Source organism: Acomys minous (assembly GCF_964271855.1).
Source record: "Acomys minous genome assembly, chromosome: 3".
NCBI classification, from domain to species: domain Eukaryota; kingdom Metazoa; phylum Chordata; class Mammalia; order Rodentia; family Muridae; genus Acomys; species Acomys minous.
Window position 1 is genome coordinate 140,443,273 of NC_140485.1, and position 20,777 is coordinate 140,464,049.

The following is a 20,777-nucleotide window of genomic DNA, read 5'->3' on the forward strand; positions in this document are numbered from 1 at the left end:
CCCCAAGGCTCAGTCTAAACTGTGACCTCACAGCCTGACCCTACAGCAGCATCTCCAGTAGACTTTCACCAGGGTTGTTTATCTTATGCCTGTCTGGACTCTCTGCCTACGTGGGGCCTCTATGGAAGTCTCTGGACTACGTGGCAGCCTCCTTAAGCCTTTGCAGCCATTCTGTGACCTACACGTGGTTTTACTGTGTGGTCTAAGAGTTAGTACTGCTGCCAATGAAACCAGTGTACTCTGTGAATATAGTAAAATGTCAATAAAGCCTGACAGTAGAAAATAAAATTTGTCTATGTTTCTGACATAGCATGCTCACAGCAGCATGCCTTGCTTTCTGAAAGATACTACGTACTTTGTCTCCATCGCTGTGACCTACTCCTTAAAAACAAACCATTGATGTCCAGGACTCAGCATGGTAGAGACATCCTGCTGAGTCCACACTGGAGTCACCCTCACTGTCACTTTCGATGATCTCTTCAATGTCTAGCCCCAAAATGCATCAGGCCATAGGACAATACCTCATGACTGAGGGGAAGCAGGGAGGGAAAGAAGTCAGAGATGGAGACTTAGCCTCACGTGGAAATCTGGCTTGCCATTAACTATCTCCATGGTGTTAGACCATTTAATTCTTCCAACCCTCCCAGGAGATTAAAAATACCATTGCCTGAGGTATGAGGAGTCACAGGATTGTGTACAGAAGCATAACTGTGCCAAAACAAAGTAGGAAATAAAATGTGCATGTGAATGCCATGTGTGTATGCATAGTCCTTAGTTTGTCTTTGCAGCTTCTCAACTTGCAGTTGCCAAAATAGATGATAAGTTTTGACTCAATAAGATGCGCTCAATCTACCAAAAAAAATGTGTTGATGGAATTGAAGTAGGTCAAATGCAGATGCCTGAAGTGGCCCACAAGGAAAGGATGAGGGAAGCAAAGCCGCAGCACATGCTACTGGAATTCAGTTACGACGCAGGAGACACAAGAGAAGAACACGGGAAGTCCTGACCCTCAGCCCTCTTATGCCTGTTAGGGTTTTGTTGACAGTATTATTTACTCAGTTTGTTTATTTGTTCGGGTCTGTCTCACATATCCCAGGCTGGCCTGGAACTTGCTGTGTAGCTGTGGGTGACTCTGATCCCTGTCCTCCTGCCTCCCCTCCAGTGCAGCATCACACCCTCTTTACGTGGTACTGGGGGTGGAGCCCTGGGCTCTGGGCATGCAGGAACACTCCCTGTCCCCAAGCTGTGCCCCAGCCTTCCACCCATGTGTCATCTTACCAACTTCAACAGCCAGACAGGTGTCATCCAATGTCCCGCCAAAGCATGCTGGTCACAATCTCCTTTGTGAGAAAATGTAGACTGAGTCAGTAGCTTAGTTAGTCAGCCTTCACCCAGAGAGCTCACTCGGGTCACTAATAACCACCGCTGTCTTCCTAGGTGATCCAAATTGCTAGCCCAAATAATCTCCCCTAAAATTGTACCAGAAGTTGCCATCAGGCTTAGAAGTGTGTGCTTTTCCTGTCCTTCTTGGGGAAGAATTGGACACCTATATCTTGGAAACTGATCTGTCCACTTACCTTCTATGCACATCCATGAATTCCCTGCTTTGCATAAGGCCTGTTATGACTTCCACCATCTAAAAGCTGTGGCGAATTTAGTGACCCTTTCTCAACCAGAGTAGGGAATGTACCAGTGCTTCTTAGCAGCAAAGTGCACTTGATTAAAAAAAAAAGTTATCATTTGTTTTCACTCTGAAAACATTAGCAAAGCTAACTCCTTCCTTTGGTGTGTGGTGATTTGAATAAAAATGTCCCCATGGGCCATAGGGAGTGACACTATTGGGTGGTATGGCCCTGTTGGAGGAAGTGTGTGTCATTAGAGATGGGCTTTGAAGTTTAAGTTGCTTAGCCACTCCCGGTGTCACTCGCCTGCATGCCAATCCAGATGTAGAACTCTTGCCTACCTCTCCAGCACCATGTCTGCCTGCTTATGGCCATGTTCCTCACCGTCTGGACTGTAAAGCAGCCCCAGTCACTTTATAAGTGTTGCCATGGTCATAGTGTCTCTTCACAATAGAAGTCCTGACTACGACAGCATCATATGGCATCCATTCCTTCAAGGTGAACCGAGTAGACATCTAGGCACAGAGGTGAGGAACTATGCATTGCCAGTGGTGACACTTTCCACAGAAGCTCACGCTCAACTTCCCAGCCACTACAACCATCTATGGCCTTGTGAGTATAACATCGAGTGTACTGGTGACTATGAGAGCGGTCCTGCAACTGATGCTTTCATCCGCTCAAACAAATAGAATCATTTATAAGAAAAAGAAAATATTTAATATAAAGAAAGTCCACTTTCACCAAGTGCTAAATTACGTTAATCATTCAAAACAATAGAGAAATTAACATAACTAACCAAATAAATGTACTAAAATAATTTTGTGCCCTGTAGGCACGCTGTCTTCTCCTTTAACTGCCTGGTGGGCTTGGAATGCTTTGCTTGTTTCCAGTCATAAGCAATACTGGTTTTAGCCTCCTTTCGTAATTGGACACACACCTTTTTTCTTAGGCTAAAGGCCCTTAGGGGTGAGTTGCTGGGCTGCCTAGCACAAGCATTTGTATGGCTCTGGGGAGAACTGCTGCCCTACAGAAAAGCTGCCCCTATCTTTGCCACAGCATCTGTGAAGTTTCTCTTTTCTCAACTTGCTCCTGATCTAAGTGACAATATTTCAATACCTATTTCAAACTTATTTTGATTACCAATACATTTGAACAGTCTAGAATATTAACTGTTCATTTGTATATATTAACCTCTGTATTATCTGCTCATATTTTTAGACCATCTCAACTTGATTCTTTTACTGGATTATGACAGCTATTTGTATTTAATGGCATTAGCATTTATGGCACAAGTGAAAGGTATTTTTAGACTTCATGTTTGGCTTTCATTTTGTTTGGTGTTTCCGACTTTAAACAAAGATGATGCTCTGGAAATGCTCCCATGTTTTCTGATTCCGCAGCAGCAAATCATACCTAATAGTAGGAAATGTTCTCACTTCACAAAATTCGCAGCAATAATGGATTTCAAGCCTAAGGAAATTGTACATGGGGCTTATAACCATCTAAGATGAATAAATTTTACCACTTTGACTTCAAATTATTTTCCCTTATTCTTCAGCAATTTCTCTATGTCTGTAAGCTCCATCGCTTTGATTATACTTGAAGGCAGTAAGCAGTACAATAGAAATCCAATTTCCTGAATAGAAAGGTTCTATAATGTCAGTAGACTCTTCGTGTTAGACCTTTCAAAACCTTAAATCTTGAGTTCAAAGTCCTCACTTACAAGTTGACAACAGCTGCAGAAGGATAAACACGTCTCTTTAGGCCCCAGAACCATACTCTCTTTATATCTGTGAACACACTTTTTCAAAGGAAAAGAGCTTTGATTCCTATTCCCCACCCCCAAATCATATTTCTTTAATTCCATTGGGAAGATAAGAACAAAAAGACTTCTGACTTGATGTTATGAATCAATTCCTCAAGAACGAAGAACAAAAAACACATGAACTGAAATGGAAATGGGCAGTATAAAAAAATAAATCCCTCTTGGGGCTGGGGTGGCAATAGCTTGAAGACCTGAGCTTGATCCCTAAGGCCCATATAAAATGTCAGGTGTGCTGGCACAGTAGTAATCCCAGCACTGGGGAGGTGGAAGCAGGCGTATCCCCGAGGCTCACACACCAGGCAGCATAGCCCACCCAGTGAGCTCCAGACCAATGAGAGATACTGTCTCAAGACATCAAGTGACCACTTATGAGTAATAACACCCAAGACTGACCTCTGGCGCCTACATACACATGTACATATGTACACATGCATCTGCATGCACACATGTGCCCACATATATGTACACATATACAGAAAAAGATAAATGAAAACCCTCTTAATGAAATGAAGGGCATTTTTATACTACACCCGAGTTCTCTCTCACAGTTACTGTGAAGACTCTTTTTGTTTTCCCTTTCTTGGGACATTCCCAGTAACAGGCATTGTGGCCACTGGCCATTGTCAGTAATATTCTGAAATGTTTATTAGACTCATGCTAATTCGGTCAAGGTTGCGGTGCAGTTATTTCTGAGTAGCTGTGTTCCTCATTCTGCTGAGAGAGTGACCCAGTGTCTATGTATGTAACCCTAGTGGAAGATGAAGGTACAGTCACTCACATGTATATGGAACATCAGCATGCTGTGCAGGGCAAGTCCTCCCTGGCACTGGGTGTAGATGGGCACACATAAGCCTGTCTTATTGCAGTCTTGAGGTTGCACACCTAATGAAGAACACATCCAGGAGATACCACAGCCACCAAAACTACCACATTCAGACATTCATCTCCTCAGGGCCGCTCCCATGGTTCCTTGCCTTTGACATTAAAGTGTTTTATTGTTGTATCTTCCTGAAAAGCAAATCAAAACAAAACTCACAAAATGGGTAGTCATGCATGACTGCGAGGCCCTTGTAGGAACGTGATGTGAGAGAGAGAAGAATGGACAGAGAGGGCAGAAACCCAGACTCCCAAGGGTCTGGTTATTTCCGGTTATTTCAGCAAGGTGAGACCCCCCAGATCCTCCACGGGTACACACTTATACAGTCATGCTTCTTACCAATAAGTGCTCAGGAAAAACACATTCACAGTTATGAAACCAGGTAATCTACCCCTCTAGGACTGGAGTGCTTCAGTGCACTGTCATCTACACAGCTAGAGCATGCTCCTTTCCCCAGGGAGGGCTCTGTGTTTCTAAGTGCACTCTCCTGCCTGAGAAATTCCATGGCTAAACAGCATCTATTGATCCCACAGGTGTGTCTTTGTGTGTAGGAGAATTCTCCATCCTGAAACAAGGCTGAGTAGCCCTGTGATTGGCTGCTTAATACCCTTGTCTTGCCTAGAACTGTCATCATATGTGTAGTGTGTGCTTACTGCCTGTTTCCAATGCAATGCTAGGTAGCAATCCTCAAAAGGATGTTGGCATCTGTGTCTTGTTCATTTCCATCTTTCAGCTGCTAAAATTATTAGGAGCGCCTTATATACTCTCAGCAAACACTGAGGAAGGAGGGTTAGTAATCTAAGATGTGTAAAGTGCTAGGTTTAGTTCCTGGCATAAAGATGTGCTCAATGCATGGTAGTTTGGATAAGACCAGAAACAGAGCCTCAAGGGCTGACAATGCCTGCTCCACTCTCTGCCTCCTCCCACCAGGACTCCAAAGCTGTTTCTGACTGTCCCATCACCACAGCTTGCAGAGGAAATTACAGCATTCTATTTTTAGTTGTTTTTCAGAAGAGTCAGTGTGGCCTGCGAAGTGTTGTAAAAGCTATAATGATGGGCCGTCATGCCACCAAATCCCTGCAGTTATATTTAGGTGGTCTCCCAGAGTCCAGGCTGAGCATCTCTGTTGGTTACATTCGTGTTTACTTTCAAGCCAACCAGGGATGTAGCCTTGACTGGACCACAGGTTGTGAGGCTGCTCTGAAGTATGTTCATTTTCCAACTGCCAGTCTGTTGCTGAGGAAGATAAAGCTCTCCTCAACTCTATTTTTAAAAACTTCCCAGTGTTTCCACAGAAAGTATCTGCAAAACCACTAAACGGCTTAAATTCTTGGAATTTTTTTTACTGAGGTCTGTGTTGAGTTTAGACTTAGCCTGAATGCCTTCCTGGATATGGCTGGGTTGTCCTTTACTCTGAGGGGAATAAAGCAGAGTGCAACATTAAGCTCTTTGAGGAGGTAGTTGGATACAAGCAAGTGAAAATGGAGACTCCGGACCAGGGGAGGAGAGATGAGAATGAAGATCCAGAGAAAGGAAGGTACAAACGAGAATCTAGAACCAAAGCAGCAGAGTGGGAAGGGAAAGAGGGAGAAAAGAAATAAGAATGGTGGCCCAGGACCAACCAGGACAGAGAAGGGGAGGATGGTGACATAGGACCAACCAGGACAGAGAAGGGGAGGATGGTGACATAGGACCAACCAGGACAGAGAAGGGGAGGATGGTGACATAGGACCAACCAGGACAGAGAAGGGGAGGATGGTGACATAGGACCAACCAGGACAGAGAAGGGGAGGATGGTGACATAGAACCAACCAGGACAGAAAAGGGGAGGATGGAGACCCAGGACCAATCAGGACAGAGAAGGGGAGGATGGTGACCCAGGACCAACCAGGGCAGACAAGGGGAGGATGGAGACCCAGGACCAACCAGGGCAGACAAGGGGAGGATGGAGACCCAGGACCAACCAGGGCAGAGAAGGGGAAGATGGAGAACCAGGGCCTAAGAAAATTTGAGGATGGAAACACAGAACCAGAAAAGGGAAGCTGAGGATAGAGACCCAGGATCAGAGGAAATAAGATGTGGGTGAAAATCAGAGGCGAGAAAGCAGAAACAGAGACTCAAGACCAGAGGAAGAAGGGACAATCGAGCACAAGACTTAAATTCAAGGGCACCCCAGCTTTCCAACTTTTCAACATAGGGAGTAGGAGAGATGAAAAACAAGTCTGACCTTGAGTAACAGGGGACCAGTCAGGCCACATTATAGAATAAAAAGAAAGTTCATAGAAGTAAATTTGTCTTGGATACAGACTGAGTGTGATATGTTTGCAAGACCGGGGCTGTTGGAAACATGAGAAGAAACTCAAGAATAGTGTGAGGCGTCTCCGAGGTGTCCTGACCTACTGATAGCTTGGTGGCTTGTATCCCTTGCTTTAAGGACCTAGTCGCTCCTTTTTCGTTAGGAGGTGAGACATGTGAGAAACAAGAGGTTTTGGTTTGTATTTTAGAGTAGTCAGGGGCTCCTCGTCCTATCGACCCTCAGGCCTTCTATAACAGATGCTTTTGTGTAGCTCTTCACTTCAATCACTTTAATGCAGCCACCTTGGCTGCTGTGATTACAGAAACCAGGGCCAACAAAGTGTCAATGAGCTGGCCATGTTCACACACTGATGTCCTGATGCCCCCCTGGATCCACAGGCTGCCTCTCATCCCTGCGGAGTGGATCCCCGGGTAACTTTAACTAACTGCCTTTTGTCCTTTCTCTGCAGAAGCTTGCTGCTTTGCGCTCAGAACTCTTCTTTAGGCTTGTATGTGTCCTTTGACCCCACTTTATTATGGCTGACTCCTTCTAATGGAATCTTATACTTTCTACATTTCCTTCCTGCCTTCTTAAGAGTCTACAAACAGCCATTTTATGTTCTCCTCTACCAAAAATACTGCCTGTGTTGGTAACCAATCTATAGTTTCTCCACACGCACACTGTGTGGATGATCCATATATCAAGATAGAGGTTGTTTCATGGTAATAGCTTTGGGAATAGCGGAGATCAGGGCCGAGGAGTCGGCCCACTTGGTAAACTGCTTCTCACACAAGTATGAGGGCATGAGTTCGCATCCCCAGCCAGGCACATAGAAAGCTAGGCAAGACAGTGTATGCCTATAATCCCATCAATGGAGAATTCCTGGGACTTGCTGCCCAGCCAGTCTGTGAGTGACCCTGCCTCAAAAAAATAAGGTAGAAATCAAATGAAGAAGACACTTGATGTTGACCTCTGACCTCCACACATGCGTAGACACACAGAGAGAAGGAGATGGGGAGAAAGATAATAGTGAGGATTCTTTTTGTTTTGTTTTGTTTCTGTTTTTGTTTTTCAAGACAGAGTTTCTCTGTGTAGCCTTGGCTGTCCTGGACTCACTTTGTAGACCAGGCTGGCCTCAAACTCACAGAGACCTGCCTGCCTCCACCTCCCTGAGTGCTGGAATTTTAGGCGTGCACCACCAAGCCCAGCTAAGAGTGGGGATTCTTGACTTAAAGAGATAATGCACAAAAGCTTATCTATTGGTAGCCTGTATAGTCCTGTATGCCAACGGCACTGGGTGACGCTCTATGCCACCAGGCCTCCCTCCCTCTGCAGACTGCCAGCCTCTTTTCCGTATGGAAACATGAGCAGAAGCCAAACATGGCAGCACACACCTTTAATCCCACCACTGTGGACGCAGAGGCAGGTGGATCTCTCTGAGTTGGAAACCAGCCGGGTCTACAGATGGAGTTCCAAGAAAGACAGAGAAAAACCTGTCTTAAAAAAAAAAAGGAAGTGCATGAGGAAGAAAACAAAGAAGATATAAGAGGAGAAGTGTTCTCAGGTTTTGTGAGGAGGCCACACCAGCTGCAAGGATGAGGATGAACAGTAACCACTCACGTGTGATTCTCAGCAGGGGGCTGCGCTGCCTCCTCAGAGCTGTAGTGACACAATAAGCCCCTGCCTTGGTCCCCAGTAGCACACACTCTAATTAGATGCATCCACGAGACGGCTCCACCTTAGCTTCGTAGAATTCACACATGCTATTTTCTCCTTGTCCGTTTCTCTACCACATAGATGCCTTGAACCTCCGGAACAGGCAGGTCATCTGTGTCACGCTCAAAGTCCTCCAGCATCTGGTTGTGTCGGCTGAGATGGTGGGCGAAGCCCTGGTGCCCTACTACCGTCAGATTCTGCCAATCCTGAACATCTTCAAGAACATGAATGGTGAGTGACCCCAGAAGCCAACACGCCTTCTAAGCTGCAAAACATAGGTGCAGCCTGTTTGGGACTGTCCCCCTTCAACCCGGAGATCTAAAATGCATCGCCCCACAGCCTCCCAACCCCCCCCCCCTGGAGACAACAAAGTCAGAAATTTTTATTCCTCCTCCTCCCACTACTACTCATGAGTACGGCCCACTCACTCAATCGAGGAGCAGGGAAATGCGCCTGTGTGTTTCCAGTAACTAAACTGTGTAGTTATTTTTAATAGTTCTTGATGCATTAGAAGGTTTTGATCCTCCCTGTAAAGTTTTATATCCCACTATTTATAAAGTGATGAAGGTGAGTGCTTACACACTATTCAGATGTGGTAACCAGTTTGGGGATCTTTAGCATCTGATCTTTCATCTTGAGGAAACAGTAAAAAAAAAAATGATATTTTTCTGCTTTTTACTACTACTATTTAGTAATTTGCCCTTAACCATTTTCAGTAACTTGGGATGGTAAGTATTGATTAAAATAGATATGATGGTTGATTTATCTCTTGAAAAACTAATCCTCACTGTGTTTGGGAAGGATGGATGTTTACCCTGCACAGATCTGCGGCAAGTCTTTGGTGATCATTAGCCGTGAGTATGGGTTGGCTCCCTGGCAGTCCAATTTACTGTGAAAAGTACATGAATCTCATTTTCCTTTTGTTGCTAACTTCGAAGTTCCATACTTCTCACGTCCATGGAGAGAAGCCAACATTTGAAGCTAGTTTCTGACTGCCATGTAAAGAAGTTGGTATTTGAGTGGATGTAGCATGAAAAATTTTCAACACAATCTGCTCATTGTACAGACAGGAAAAACATATCAAACAGAAGTGTATGGCGTCCCCCTGCCACAGACAAGCCCGGCATTCAGAGTCACCGTCTTTGATGTAAACACTGATTGTTACTGAGTCTGCATCCTGTAGACATTATTCCTGGCATTGTGCAATTCTCTGCTCTTTGGCCATCTTTAGACTCTAGGCCTAATTTTATGTCTGTAGTCCATCTCAAAGCATCTCAAGAAGAGAAGAGTGCACAGACACTTGAGCAAGATAATACTGTATGGGGAAACTAAAGACTGTGCTTTAGTAATTTAGTTTCATATTGTCTAACCATCTGTTTTGATAATAGTATTTATATATTATAAAAAATTACTTATAAACAGTATTTATTCCTAATACATATTTTTGCCATATGGTAGCATCACATACCTGTGCATTTACAGAAAGACTGAGCATGCATGTGATTCAGTTGTGGCTCATCAGGACACTGTAAAGTTCCTATATGTATATCCTAGCTCAACCTGAAGGAGCAAGAGACAGAAGTAGAGATCCGAGGGGTGCGGGATGGGGGGGGGGCATTGATGTGGACATGAGGAAGGTGGAGAGGGAGAGATTAAGGCTCACAAGATAGGTAGATTGGATGTGGCCGTGAGAGAGAGGAGGAAGGGAGATGACCTGGATCTGTGAGAGGTGGGGAAGGACCGGCTGAGATAAAGAAATGGAACAAGTAGACAGCAGCTACTCACACACTCCGGGTTAACCTTGCGAAGCCTGCGTTTCACCAATGCTCTCTCAGCAATGCTCACACAAACCTACAGAACGCTCACTGCTAGCATTCCCGTAGCTTTATTCTGAAGCTTGCTTCCCTCCAGCTTCCTCCCTTACAAACATTTGTTTCTGAATTTGACAGGCACGGAGATTGGGCCAGCGCACAGAGCTTCTATCTTGCTTAAGCAAGGAGGCATAGATAAGACCACAGTGCGACATGCTCTTGTTATGTGGTAAAGCCTGCAACTTAAGTCTAAGTGGTGTTTTGTGTCCCCGTATGAATCAAGGCAACTGGAGAAGCCCAAGAGACAACCAAAACCTTGGGTACCAAATTTGGGAGGCAGGCCTGACTCAGGCACCACAGGCAGTCCTCCTGGGGGTTCTGGGCTATGAAACAAAGCCACTGTTTCCTTGTTGTTTCCTCCTTGGTACAGCTTCTCTAACTCTGTAACTAGCAGGTGCCCGTCTGCCTAATGAAGGGCAAGGCTGCTTGTCTGTTGGGATATGGGCAAGCTCACTGTGGGGAACTCATACTCGGTCTGTGCCACCATCGGTTTCAAGCACAATCAACACTTGTGGAATATTTCCCAATGCACACATCAGAAATTCCGTGTTCAAATTGCTTTTCTGCCAAACATTCCTTTGACATTTAAGAGGGAAAATACTATCTTCGGCTTCATTTTCTCCTTTTCTTAGAAACCTGTCACCACAATGCCAGTGACAACATAGGTTCACTACGTTCTAAGGAGCCTGTTATTAAATTAGATCATTATGGCCTAACAGTGGAACACTCTTCTTTAAAGGGGTTCCATGACCCCGGAAGGGGCCCTGTAACATTGAATCCAGGCCTGCAAGAATTCACTCCAGGATTTCCAGTTGTATTTGTATTTTGCACTAGGCAAATGTTTCTTTCTGAGCTGTAGTTTTTTTTTTTTATTAAAAATCCCACCTCATGATTGTAGATGTCTACCTGTATCCAGACCCATAATTCTTATTTAATTTAAGCAGGTATCTCTCATAGTATGTCATTATTTGTCATTAAAATATGTCAGAGATTTTCGGCAATAGCACTAGGGAGAAATTTTTAAACTAGGGCCCAAGGCATTTGAGGACCATTTCGTTTCTGGACTTCTGCTATTCCATGCTTGTCTTTTGTGTAAATCGATGCCTCGTCAAACTTAGATTCAAATATATTTCTTTTGAGTCCTACCACAAAATCCTTTTAGAATGGGGCCAGATATAAATGATAGGAAGAATGAGAGAATACGTCCTTTCAAGTGTAACAACCCCATTCTTCTGTCTTTCCCCGGGAAGCACAATTTAGTTTAAGTTCTACCATATGATCTATTTGATGATGCCTTTCCTGGTTTAACGTTAAATGAACTTTTTCTGAAGCAAGCAGTGAGGAATGAATAGTCAGGGCCCAGGCAACCCTGTTAGCACTCGCCCACAATGAGAGAATCCAGGCTTCCAGGTCTAGGGAACCATCATTAATGAAGTAGGCCAGGGAGAAAATGGCGGAACGTAGTAAGCATCAATTTGTACCATGTCTATCCTTCTAAGGTGTTACATCTTAGCCAGGCCTATAACATCACTCTTGCTCTAGCAGAGGGTACTCAACCTCCCAGGAGAGACGTAGTAAGTGTGGGTAGTGGAAACATGCGACCACCACCAAGGACAAGCTCCCAGAGAGCTACTTCCTTCAGCTAGGCCTCACCCGCTGAAATTCCCAGACATTCCCCACCCCCACACCCACCCCACACCCACCCCACACCCACTGAATTAGCGCCACCAGCTAGGGACGAACCCTTTAGTGCACAAGCCTTTGAGGGACACTTCACTGTAAGAGCAGCGAGAGTTGATGTGAGCATTAGAGACGATGACTTCACAGCCTCATGGTAAAGTAAAATAGCCATTGTTATATACATGCGTTACAAATGTGTGATAAAATATAACATAAAACGTAATGACAGAAATGTAATATGGTTCCCACTGAGTAGCTGCCAGTGTGAAACTTCCATCCTCTGTAAGATGCAGGCTCCTGGACTTCCATCCTCTGTAAGATGCAGGCTCCTGGACTTCCATCCTCTGTAAGATGCAGGCTCCTGGACTTCCATCCTCTGTAAGATGCAGGCTCCTGGACTTCCATCCTCTGTAAGATGCAGGCTCCTGGACTTCCATCCTCTGTAAGATGCAGGCTCCTGGACTCACCAGCCATGTCAAGATCTTTGCTTTGCAAGCTCCATCTTATTTCTGATGACTAGATGGTAGATGAGTTGTTTGTGTAACTTAAGGGATAAACTGTTTGCAAATCCATCCTCTCCTTGCAAAATGTTTAAGCCTTGTGTGTGAGTGGTGCTTGGGGTAATGCCATCTTTTAAAAAGATAAGCCCGTGTCAGACAGAGGAAACAAGCCTCGATCAGGACCTTCGATGGAAGATCCAAGCTAGTACTTATATTTAGGGCTCATTTCTTCTACTCAAGTACTAACAAGGCCCAACCATGCTTATATTCATGGCCAAATAAGATTAGGTGTGCTCAGGGTACCACAGCCATTTACTGCAGCTCACTTCTCCACACTCAAACAATGAACTTAAAATGTCTGAAATATGTTGGTTTTTCCAGGAACCACATTGGGGTGAGAGAAAGAGCAATTTCTATAAACTATTCATAAGATGCATTTGTCATACAGCCAACAGAAGTTTCATCTCTCCTACGCTCCGTTACAAATGTTATTAAAGGTTACAGAAAATTAAGACAATAAGAATGTTCCATTTATTGCTTTACCAGACGAAGCCACAAAATTAATGATGTGGTGTATTACATTTGAGGAGTGTGAGCCAATAAATGCCATGAACTCTTTCGTAGCTAAACTGTAGGCTCTGACAGCAGAACCACATGTGGCATCCGTGGTTCCTCAGGGCAGCAGTAGTTCTGCAGTCCTACGATCCCGTGGCCCTGTGAGTTGTGTGGCCCTGTGAGTTGTGTGGCCCTGTGAATCCTGTGGCCCTACGAGTCATGTGGCCCTAAGAGTCATGTGGTCCTGTGAGTTGTGTGTTCCTATGAGTCCCGTGGTCCTATGAGTCCCGTGGTCCTGTGAGTTGTGTGGCCCTGTGAGTTGTGTAGCCCTGTGAGTTGTGTGGCCCTGTGAGTCCTATGGCCCTGTGAATCCTGTGGCCCTATGAGTCATGTGGTCCTGTGAGTCATGTGGTCCTGTGAGTTGTGTGGTCCTGTGAGACATGTGGCCCTGCAAGTCATATGGCCCTGAGAGTTGTATGGCCTTGTGGCCTTTAAAATGCTGGTGAGCTTTTGGGTACTAGTTTTTTTTTTTTAATCCGAAAATAAGTGTAATTTTTTGTATGTAATGTTATTTCTCTCATGGGAAATTTGACTTTAGTTTGGAATTAAGGTCTATCCCCTGTGAAGTTCTGGCCTGTTTTTAATCTGTAACTTACGTTTTGGGACTTTGCTTCAAAGTTTCTTGGAAAGCATTATTCTTATTAACTCTGCAAGCATTGACTGGTCCTGAGTTCACATGGGAGGTTATTAGAACTGGCCCCTCCCACCACGTCTCAATGTTAGATACCATACGTGTATCTAGCCGAAGTACTTCTCTCACACAGATTAAAACTTGGGTCTAAAGAAAATCCTGTGGGGGAGGGGGGATCTGGAAGGTGTTGTGAGTTGATCTGAAGATCTCTGAACTGTGTGTGCTTCAGAGAAGCACACTGTTTGCATTCTATGACCAGCTGGGTGTGGCCAAGTGACAGCCATGGCTGGGAGGACTCTTTAGTTCATTGCAGATGGTCCCCACACTATGGTGGAGAGCAGACTCCATCTTTGTTTTTCTTTTGTACTTGAGACAGGCTGGACAGCTCAACAGCCCAATCTGGCTGGAATTTAGAATCCTCCTGCCTTGGCTTCCCAGCATTAGGGTTGCAAGCCTGTCCACCACACTCAACAAAATCTCATCTTTGACAAGCACGCTGAGGGCTGGTGTGTTGCTGTGCCACAGTGACATAAGTGACGTAGCTACAGAGAATGGCCTGATAGGTGAGGGCTTCTTTTCAAGGACAGCACTCCTGTCGCTTTCCTGTGGGGAGGCTGTGTTTGGTCAAAGGCGAGGAGCCTCACTTTGAGCAGAGAGAATGGCTGTTGACTGAGAACCAGAGAGGAAGCAAACACTTTCCATAGCTCTGAGAGCTGCCCTGGGGACCCCAGAGATGCCCAGGGCACTGCTGTCCCCAGCCTGCCAGGGACTCCATTGGAAAGTTAGGACTGCATTGCCCACAGAGGTCTCTCTGTCTGAACCAGCTGGGCAAGAGGCCCAGGTACCTGGATGCCTAAAAGAGAATTAAAGCCGTAGGTGGAGTTTAGCTGCTACACAGGAAGTGAGGATGCGTTGGCCAGATCAAATAATGTGTGGGGAAACAAGAAATAGGCACGGGTAGCAGCCACTCGCTGTTCTGAGAGCTGAAGGCTCTGGCACTCGAGTTTCTGTGCTTTAATCCTGTTTATCACATCCGAAGGAAAAGCAGTTACACAAGTACTGTGTGCCTCAGTTTCCTTCATCTAGACAGCGTGTTGTTAGTATTAAAGACATTTACAAACCTGCAGAGAACTCTTAGGAAGCTGTTTGCTACATGTGACTCTCGGCTGGAATTAAGTGTGCAGTGTATCTGTCGCAGATCTGAACATAAGTGGTGGTAAACGTTAGATGTCTGAGCTGCTTGCTTCAGAGGATTGTGCAGAAAAACTATAGACATATGGCTTTATGTAATTCCTCCAAGGGTATTATGTATACTCCATTAGAATTAGTATATTTTGTAAAGTGATTCAATGCAAAATAAATTCAAGAATTATTACACGTGTTATCTGCCAACAGCTCAAGTGTGATGCAGAATGTCTTTTATTGATGTTAATAATCCCTGTTGTGCAAATAAGCCAACATGGACAAAATTGTCCCCACCCTAATGGTAGTTTTAGCTCTCCCCTTAGACTCAAGTCACGCCAGAGGACTGAAATATTTAATCATAGGCCAGACCAGGTTCAGCAAGAATCACTTGTCCTGATGGACTGTTGAAACCCCAACATCCTGTAAGGAAGGCATGGCTTTGAGGTTACACACAGCTTTCACATGCGCAGTTTCTCCCGAACATCTTTCCCTGTCACTGTGCCCGTGTCATTCCTCACTTATGTGTAGTGACTATATCATCCCTGCTGTTGAACCCAGGCCCAGGCTCCTCACCAACACGGTAGCTAATAGTCTAGAAATAAGAGGTGTTGGTGAACGAATCTGTTCATTTGCAGGCTGGCATCTCGTCGTGGAGGGGCTATCCTCCCCGCAGCTCTGTCCTGGGAAACTCGCAGGCACAAAGAGGGGGAAGAGTTTGCACAACTGCAGTCAAGAAGGTGGCTGCTGAGCCCACTCCTCTCCCTCCCTACCCCCCACCACCCCAGGCACACACACACACACACACACACACACACACACACACACACACACACACACCAGGCACACACACATACACACCCAGGCACACACACACACACCCCAGGCACACACACATACATGCCCAGGAACTTACACACACACCCCAGGCACACACACACACACCCAGGCACACACACACACACACACACACACACCCAGGCACACACACACACACACTCAGGAACACACACCCTTTTCCACTCTGGCAGGAAGATTGTAATGGACCTCAGCATGTGTTTTCTTTAAAGAGAGCTAATGACTAATGACTGGTGTGAGCTCTCATGTCACATGAAGGTTGTCGGCAGAGAGTCTGGGCTCCGGAGCTCTACAGAGTGGTAACCATTAGGTGAGACTTCTCCAGCGTACAGAATGCAGAGCACAGGTGGGAGGGTGGGGCCACTCACAAAACACTAGCGGCTCTGTTACAAAACCACACTGACAGGCATATCAAACTGCAGCTGGATCTGTGGCCCGAGCATGCTTTGTCTCATCTCCAGACCCATGGCCAGTTTGACTCAGCTGAAACAGCTTCCACAGGAAAGTCTCACTCACAAGTTCCAAAACAGCAGTGACAGGCCATGACACATGGCATGACAGGACCACTCCAGTGCACACTGCATGCTGTTGGGATGGCCTGTGTGCTTTGAAATGGGGCTTTCTAGCCTTGAATGATTCGCCCGCTGTCCAGCCTTAAGGCCTTCATGACATAAGCCTACTATCCTCTAAATCCAAAACCAAGCGTCAGGTCCCCTCTGCTGCATCGGTGACACCTCTATATCCCCTATCTGTACCCTGGGTAGAAGTCCTATTTCTTTCTTTTTATTTATTTAATTTTTTTAAAGTTGACTCTTGATCCTATGCACTGTTGATCCTACAAGAGCAGGCGGTGCTTCTAGTACTGCTTGTTCAGTGCGCCCCACCCCGTGCTTTTGTGTAGTCCAGGCTTTCCTCAGATTTGCTACATATCCAGAGATAACCCTGGACTTCTTTCTGGTCCTCTTGCCTCTCCATCCTTATTGTTAGGATTACAGGGACAAGCCACCATGCCCAGTTTATGCTGAGCTGGCCCTCAAACCCAGGGCCCTGTGCGTGCTAAGTAACCACTCTGCCAGCTGACTACAGCCCAGCTGTGGCTCCTGTCTCTCGGGTCCTCACAAAGCCCAGTAGAAGAGAGAGTCAAAAGCCTACTGCCTTCTTAACTTAATGAGCAAAGACATATTTGAACCATACTTTATCTTCATCTTCCCCTCAAAAGTCCCCCAGCCAAGACCCACCAACAGAATTCCTGGATTGTAAGTGGTTCTCAGGCCTTGACCTGTGCCACACTCCCTGCAGGCTGGGAGCACACCCTGTACCAGTTTCCACCAGCTCAGCTAAGGTATGCCTGCAGAGACCTGCGCAGTGTGCTTTAAAGACTGAAACAGGCCCTGGATGAGTTCCCCTCACTCAGAGGAAACTGTGCTGCCTTCTATTGGTGCACCACAAAGTTGTATTTAACCTGACCAAGAAAGCAAATCAGGATTCCCAAAGCTTTTATGATCCCCTTGCTTCATAATCTGTACTTTTCACTTGTAGATTTGCTGATAGTTAAAGGATCTTCCTCATTTTGCTTGATATGCAAATTGCTCTTGGTAGATATTGCAGAGAAAATAAGAATGTCACCAAATGTGATTGTTATGGGGAATCATCACTACTCGTGGTATAATTAAAGCAAGTCGGGGGTGGAGGAAGGATGCAGAGTGTAAGCATTGCTCAGCCCACGCCAGTCCCCAGCTGCTAAAAGGACTGCAGGAGGGTCCAGCGTGTTTGCTTCCTAAGATCTGTGGGGATGGAATCAGTCAGGAGCCAAGAGAATCCTGCAGACTCTGATCTCGGCTCTCACTCTTCAGTCCTCTCCCCTGGCTCAGCTTGGTCTGGCTTCTGGCTGAAGGCTCACCTGAGAAATGGGGTGAGGTGAGACTCACCTCTGTTTCCTGGTTCTTAGGATGATCTCTTCACCTCTACCCGCTGGCTCACCCTGTAAGTGTGACCATGAGCTCTGGGCCAGGGTGCTGCCCAGTTGGGAAGCAGAGGAGGAGGAGGAAGAAGAGGAGGAGGGGGAGGAGGAGAGGAGGAGAGGAGGAGGAGGTGGGGGGGGGGGGGAGGAACCCTCCAAGAGGCGGGCAAGTGTTTCCTTCCCGCTGTGGGTGCAGCTCTCCTTAAGGACCTCTAAGTAACCCATTGCTGCTGCTGCAGAGCCCCTGGCCCCCAGTGGCCTCCATATTCTCTCTTCATATAGAGCCTTCCCAGCAGGCGCTCAGGTTCCTCGTGGTCTGCAGGCCCTTCTAGGAATCCTTGCGCAGTGAAAAATCCCTAACACAAGTAAGTTAAGTTGACTCTTGATCCCATGCACTGTTGATCCTACAAGAGCAGGCGGTGCTTCCAGCACTGCTTGTTCAGAGCGCCCCGCCCCGTGCTTTCTCTCCTGAGGAATTTCTGTTGCCAACTCCCTGGAACACCACCATGGACCCTGGAGAGAGACCAAGTCCCATGTGGGATTCAGAGCAGAGCGCAAAGATGCCACTGCCAGCAGTTCTGTGCTGTGGCACACTGGATCTGAACTAGAGCGCCTACCCACCTACCCCAACCTGGCCTTGGCCCTGAAGGTCCAAACCCCATCCCTGCCCAATGCCACACTTTCTGTTTTGGTTGGGGGTGCCAGGGACGGGTTTTAGGCAAGCAAGATCCCATAGGAAAGATTGTACACTTAGGCTAACAACAGCTTCCTGTCTTTATTGTCTTTCCTTTTAAAATTCTGTATGTTTTCATTTGGACAGAACGGAATAGAATTAGCTCAGCATAGGCTTGACCGGCAGTGAAGGTGGAGTTGAAAAACAGAATGGGCACTTTCCCTAAAAGGAACGGGAAACCTACTGAGATTTCCTTCCTTGCCTGCTTCCTAAGTCCATGGACTTCTTGAATTAATGAACAAATAACAAAGGGGAAAAAAACACGGGGTGGGGGGATGGGAGAGGGGTCACGTGAGCCTGCTCCAGCCCTTGCCCTCCAAGGTCAGTCCACCCCCCTCTTAAATACATTACTTTTCTATCAGCTCTTTGTGAACCTATTTATATCCGAGTGGAGGTGGCCGTACAATGGAAAACAATCTCTCTTACTCACTCAATGACCTTGCACTTAAATTTTGGCAAACCAATTCCAATTGTGCCTCTTCTGCCCCTACAACTTATCTTACAATTCATTTCTTGAGTCTTTAAATTATCTTGATCACAAGCTGAAAAGCTATTTAATGATACAATATTAATTTTTTCTTTTTTTTAGAAAACAAGGATGTAATTGGGTCATTATTGTTCAGTGATTCTCTATTTTAAGCTTTGTTTTGACCTGAAGGCAATTTGGATATTTATTTATATACACAAAGTATTTAGGAAAGTTTGTAGTTGTCCTTGCAGAAATACTTCAATTACAGTATTTTTTTGTGTTTGCATATTATAAACTTCAGCAAATGACTGAGATGTCATTCTCTTTAGAAACAATGAAACTACTTTGTCTTTTAAAGCTTCTTGCAAAAAGTATGGGACAGATTCAGAGAATTATTAGGGTCAGAGCCTGGGGACTGGCAGCTCCAAGAAGCTCAGCTCAGCCACCCCACCCTCAACTGGACAAACAGATAAATAATAGTGAAGGGGCCCAGCCCAGAGATGGCTTAGTCAGCAAGGTGCCTGCTGTAAAGACTTGAGTTCAGAATGCCAGCACCCACAAAGCAGCAAGGCATAGCTCTCTAAGGTCCATGCTATTAGATATAGTGTCCTACGTCTAATGCTAGCACTGCGGAGGTGCAACTGAGACCAACAGATCCCTGGAGCTCAGCCACCAGACAACCTCACCTGAAAGATAAGTTCCTGGTTCTCATATATAAAATGGACAGTGACTGAGGAAGACATCCAGTCCACATGCATGCATAAACACACACACACACACACACACACACACACACACACACACACACACACACACACACACCACTCAAAGCAGAAACATATCTAATGTAATCCTGTCGGGAAAAGGACCAAAGCGTGTCTGTGACACACCCACACAGTAGTCCATCTTCAAGGTCCCAAAGTGACCTTTAGACTTAAATATAGAGAAAGCAGTGCTCATAAGTAAGCAGCCACGCTGGACGAGGTGTGGCCCCGCCCATCATCATCATCCCAGCCCCAGGGACTGCTTCAAGGTATTCTGTCTGAGAGAGTGGATATCTCTTCCTGGGACACAAGCCCCTCCTCTGCCTGCACCAGGACCCAGTGTTTTCCTTTTCCCAGCACAAGGTTCCTGGAGAAACTCCAACATCTTGGAGACAGTTTCAGCAGTCTGCTAGCAGGATGGAGGAGTGTCTGCATGTCGTTAGAGAACCTTCATCCTTGCCCCTTCAGATACAGTAATGCTCTTTATTTTGTGATGGACAGCCGAAAGTTCTGAAGGGCTCTCTATAGGACCCTGAGCAACAGTGACGTGAGAACAAAGGCTGTGGTGTCAGGCCACTGAAAGCCTCAGAGCTTGTTTGTGCCCTGAGGTTGGTGTCCTTACACCCAGCAGGCTATTTCCAGTAGTATCAGAGAGTCATGTGGTTTTTTCACCAAAGGCTTTTGAGGGAGGCATAGAAGAAAGGACCACATAATACATGGCCTTCTGCTACATTAAACACGCAATCACACAGGGATGCACGCACACCCGCTTGTTGAGGCCTTGCTAAGAGCCAACAGAGCAAACTTTCCTAAAAGTCCTCGGACAGAGAGTCTATGCTGCTGTGTAGTCATTAGCCATTTGCCAGCTCTCTCAGAGACCCCTGGCCCCCGCAGCCATGCGGATACCCACAACAAGGCAGGCCTAGCCGTGGGTGTCAGCCTCACCAGCAGGAACACTACCCCATAAGCATCGTGCTCTGTGCATTCCTCACCTTCCACTCCTGTCCAGGAAGTTCACCCTGCAGGCAGGACACCTCCATTTTTCATGATTGACTTTTGGGGAGGCAGAGTGCTGCTTCTACCCCCACACTTATCCTTAGCAAGTGAAACTGTGAAGAAATGCAGTAGAGTTTCAAGTTGAGCTCAGCCAGAAGAAAGAGAACATCAACTTCACCAGT

At 46.0% G+C, this 20,777-nt stretch overlaps 1 protein-coding gene across 1 annotated transcript in view; it reads left to right on the forward strand.

Moving 5' to 3' along the window:
• The window catches only part of PACRG (parkin coregulated), a 423,907-nt gene that overhangs the window by 233,256 nt on the left and 169,874 nt on the right, over positions 1 to 20,777 (forward strand). The window contains exon 4 of the mRNA XM_084777803.1: positions 8,418 to 8,567. Coding sequence (XP_084633929.1) covers positions 8,418 to 8,567 — 150 coding nt within the window. The remainder of the gene's footprint in view (positions 1 to 8,417; positions 8,568 to 20,777) is intronic.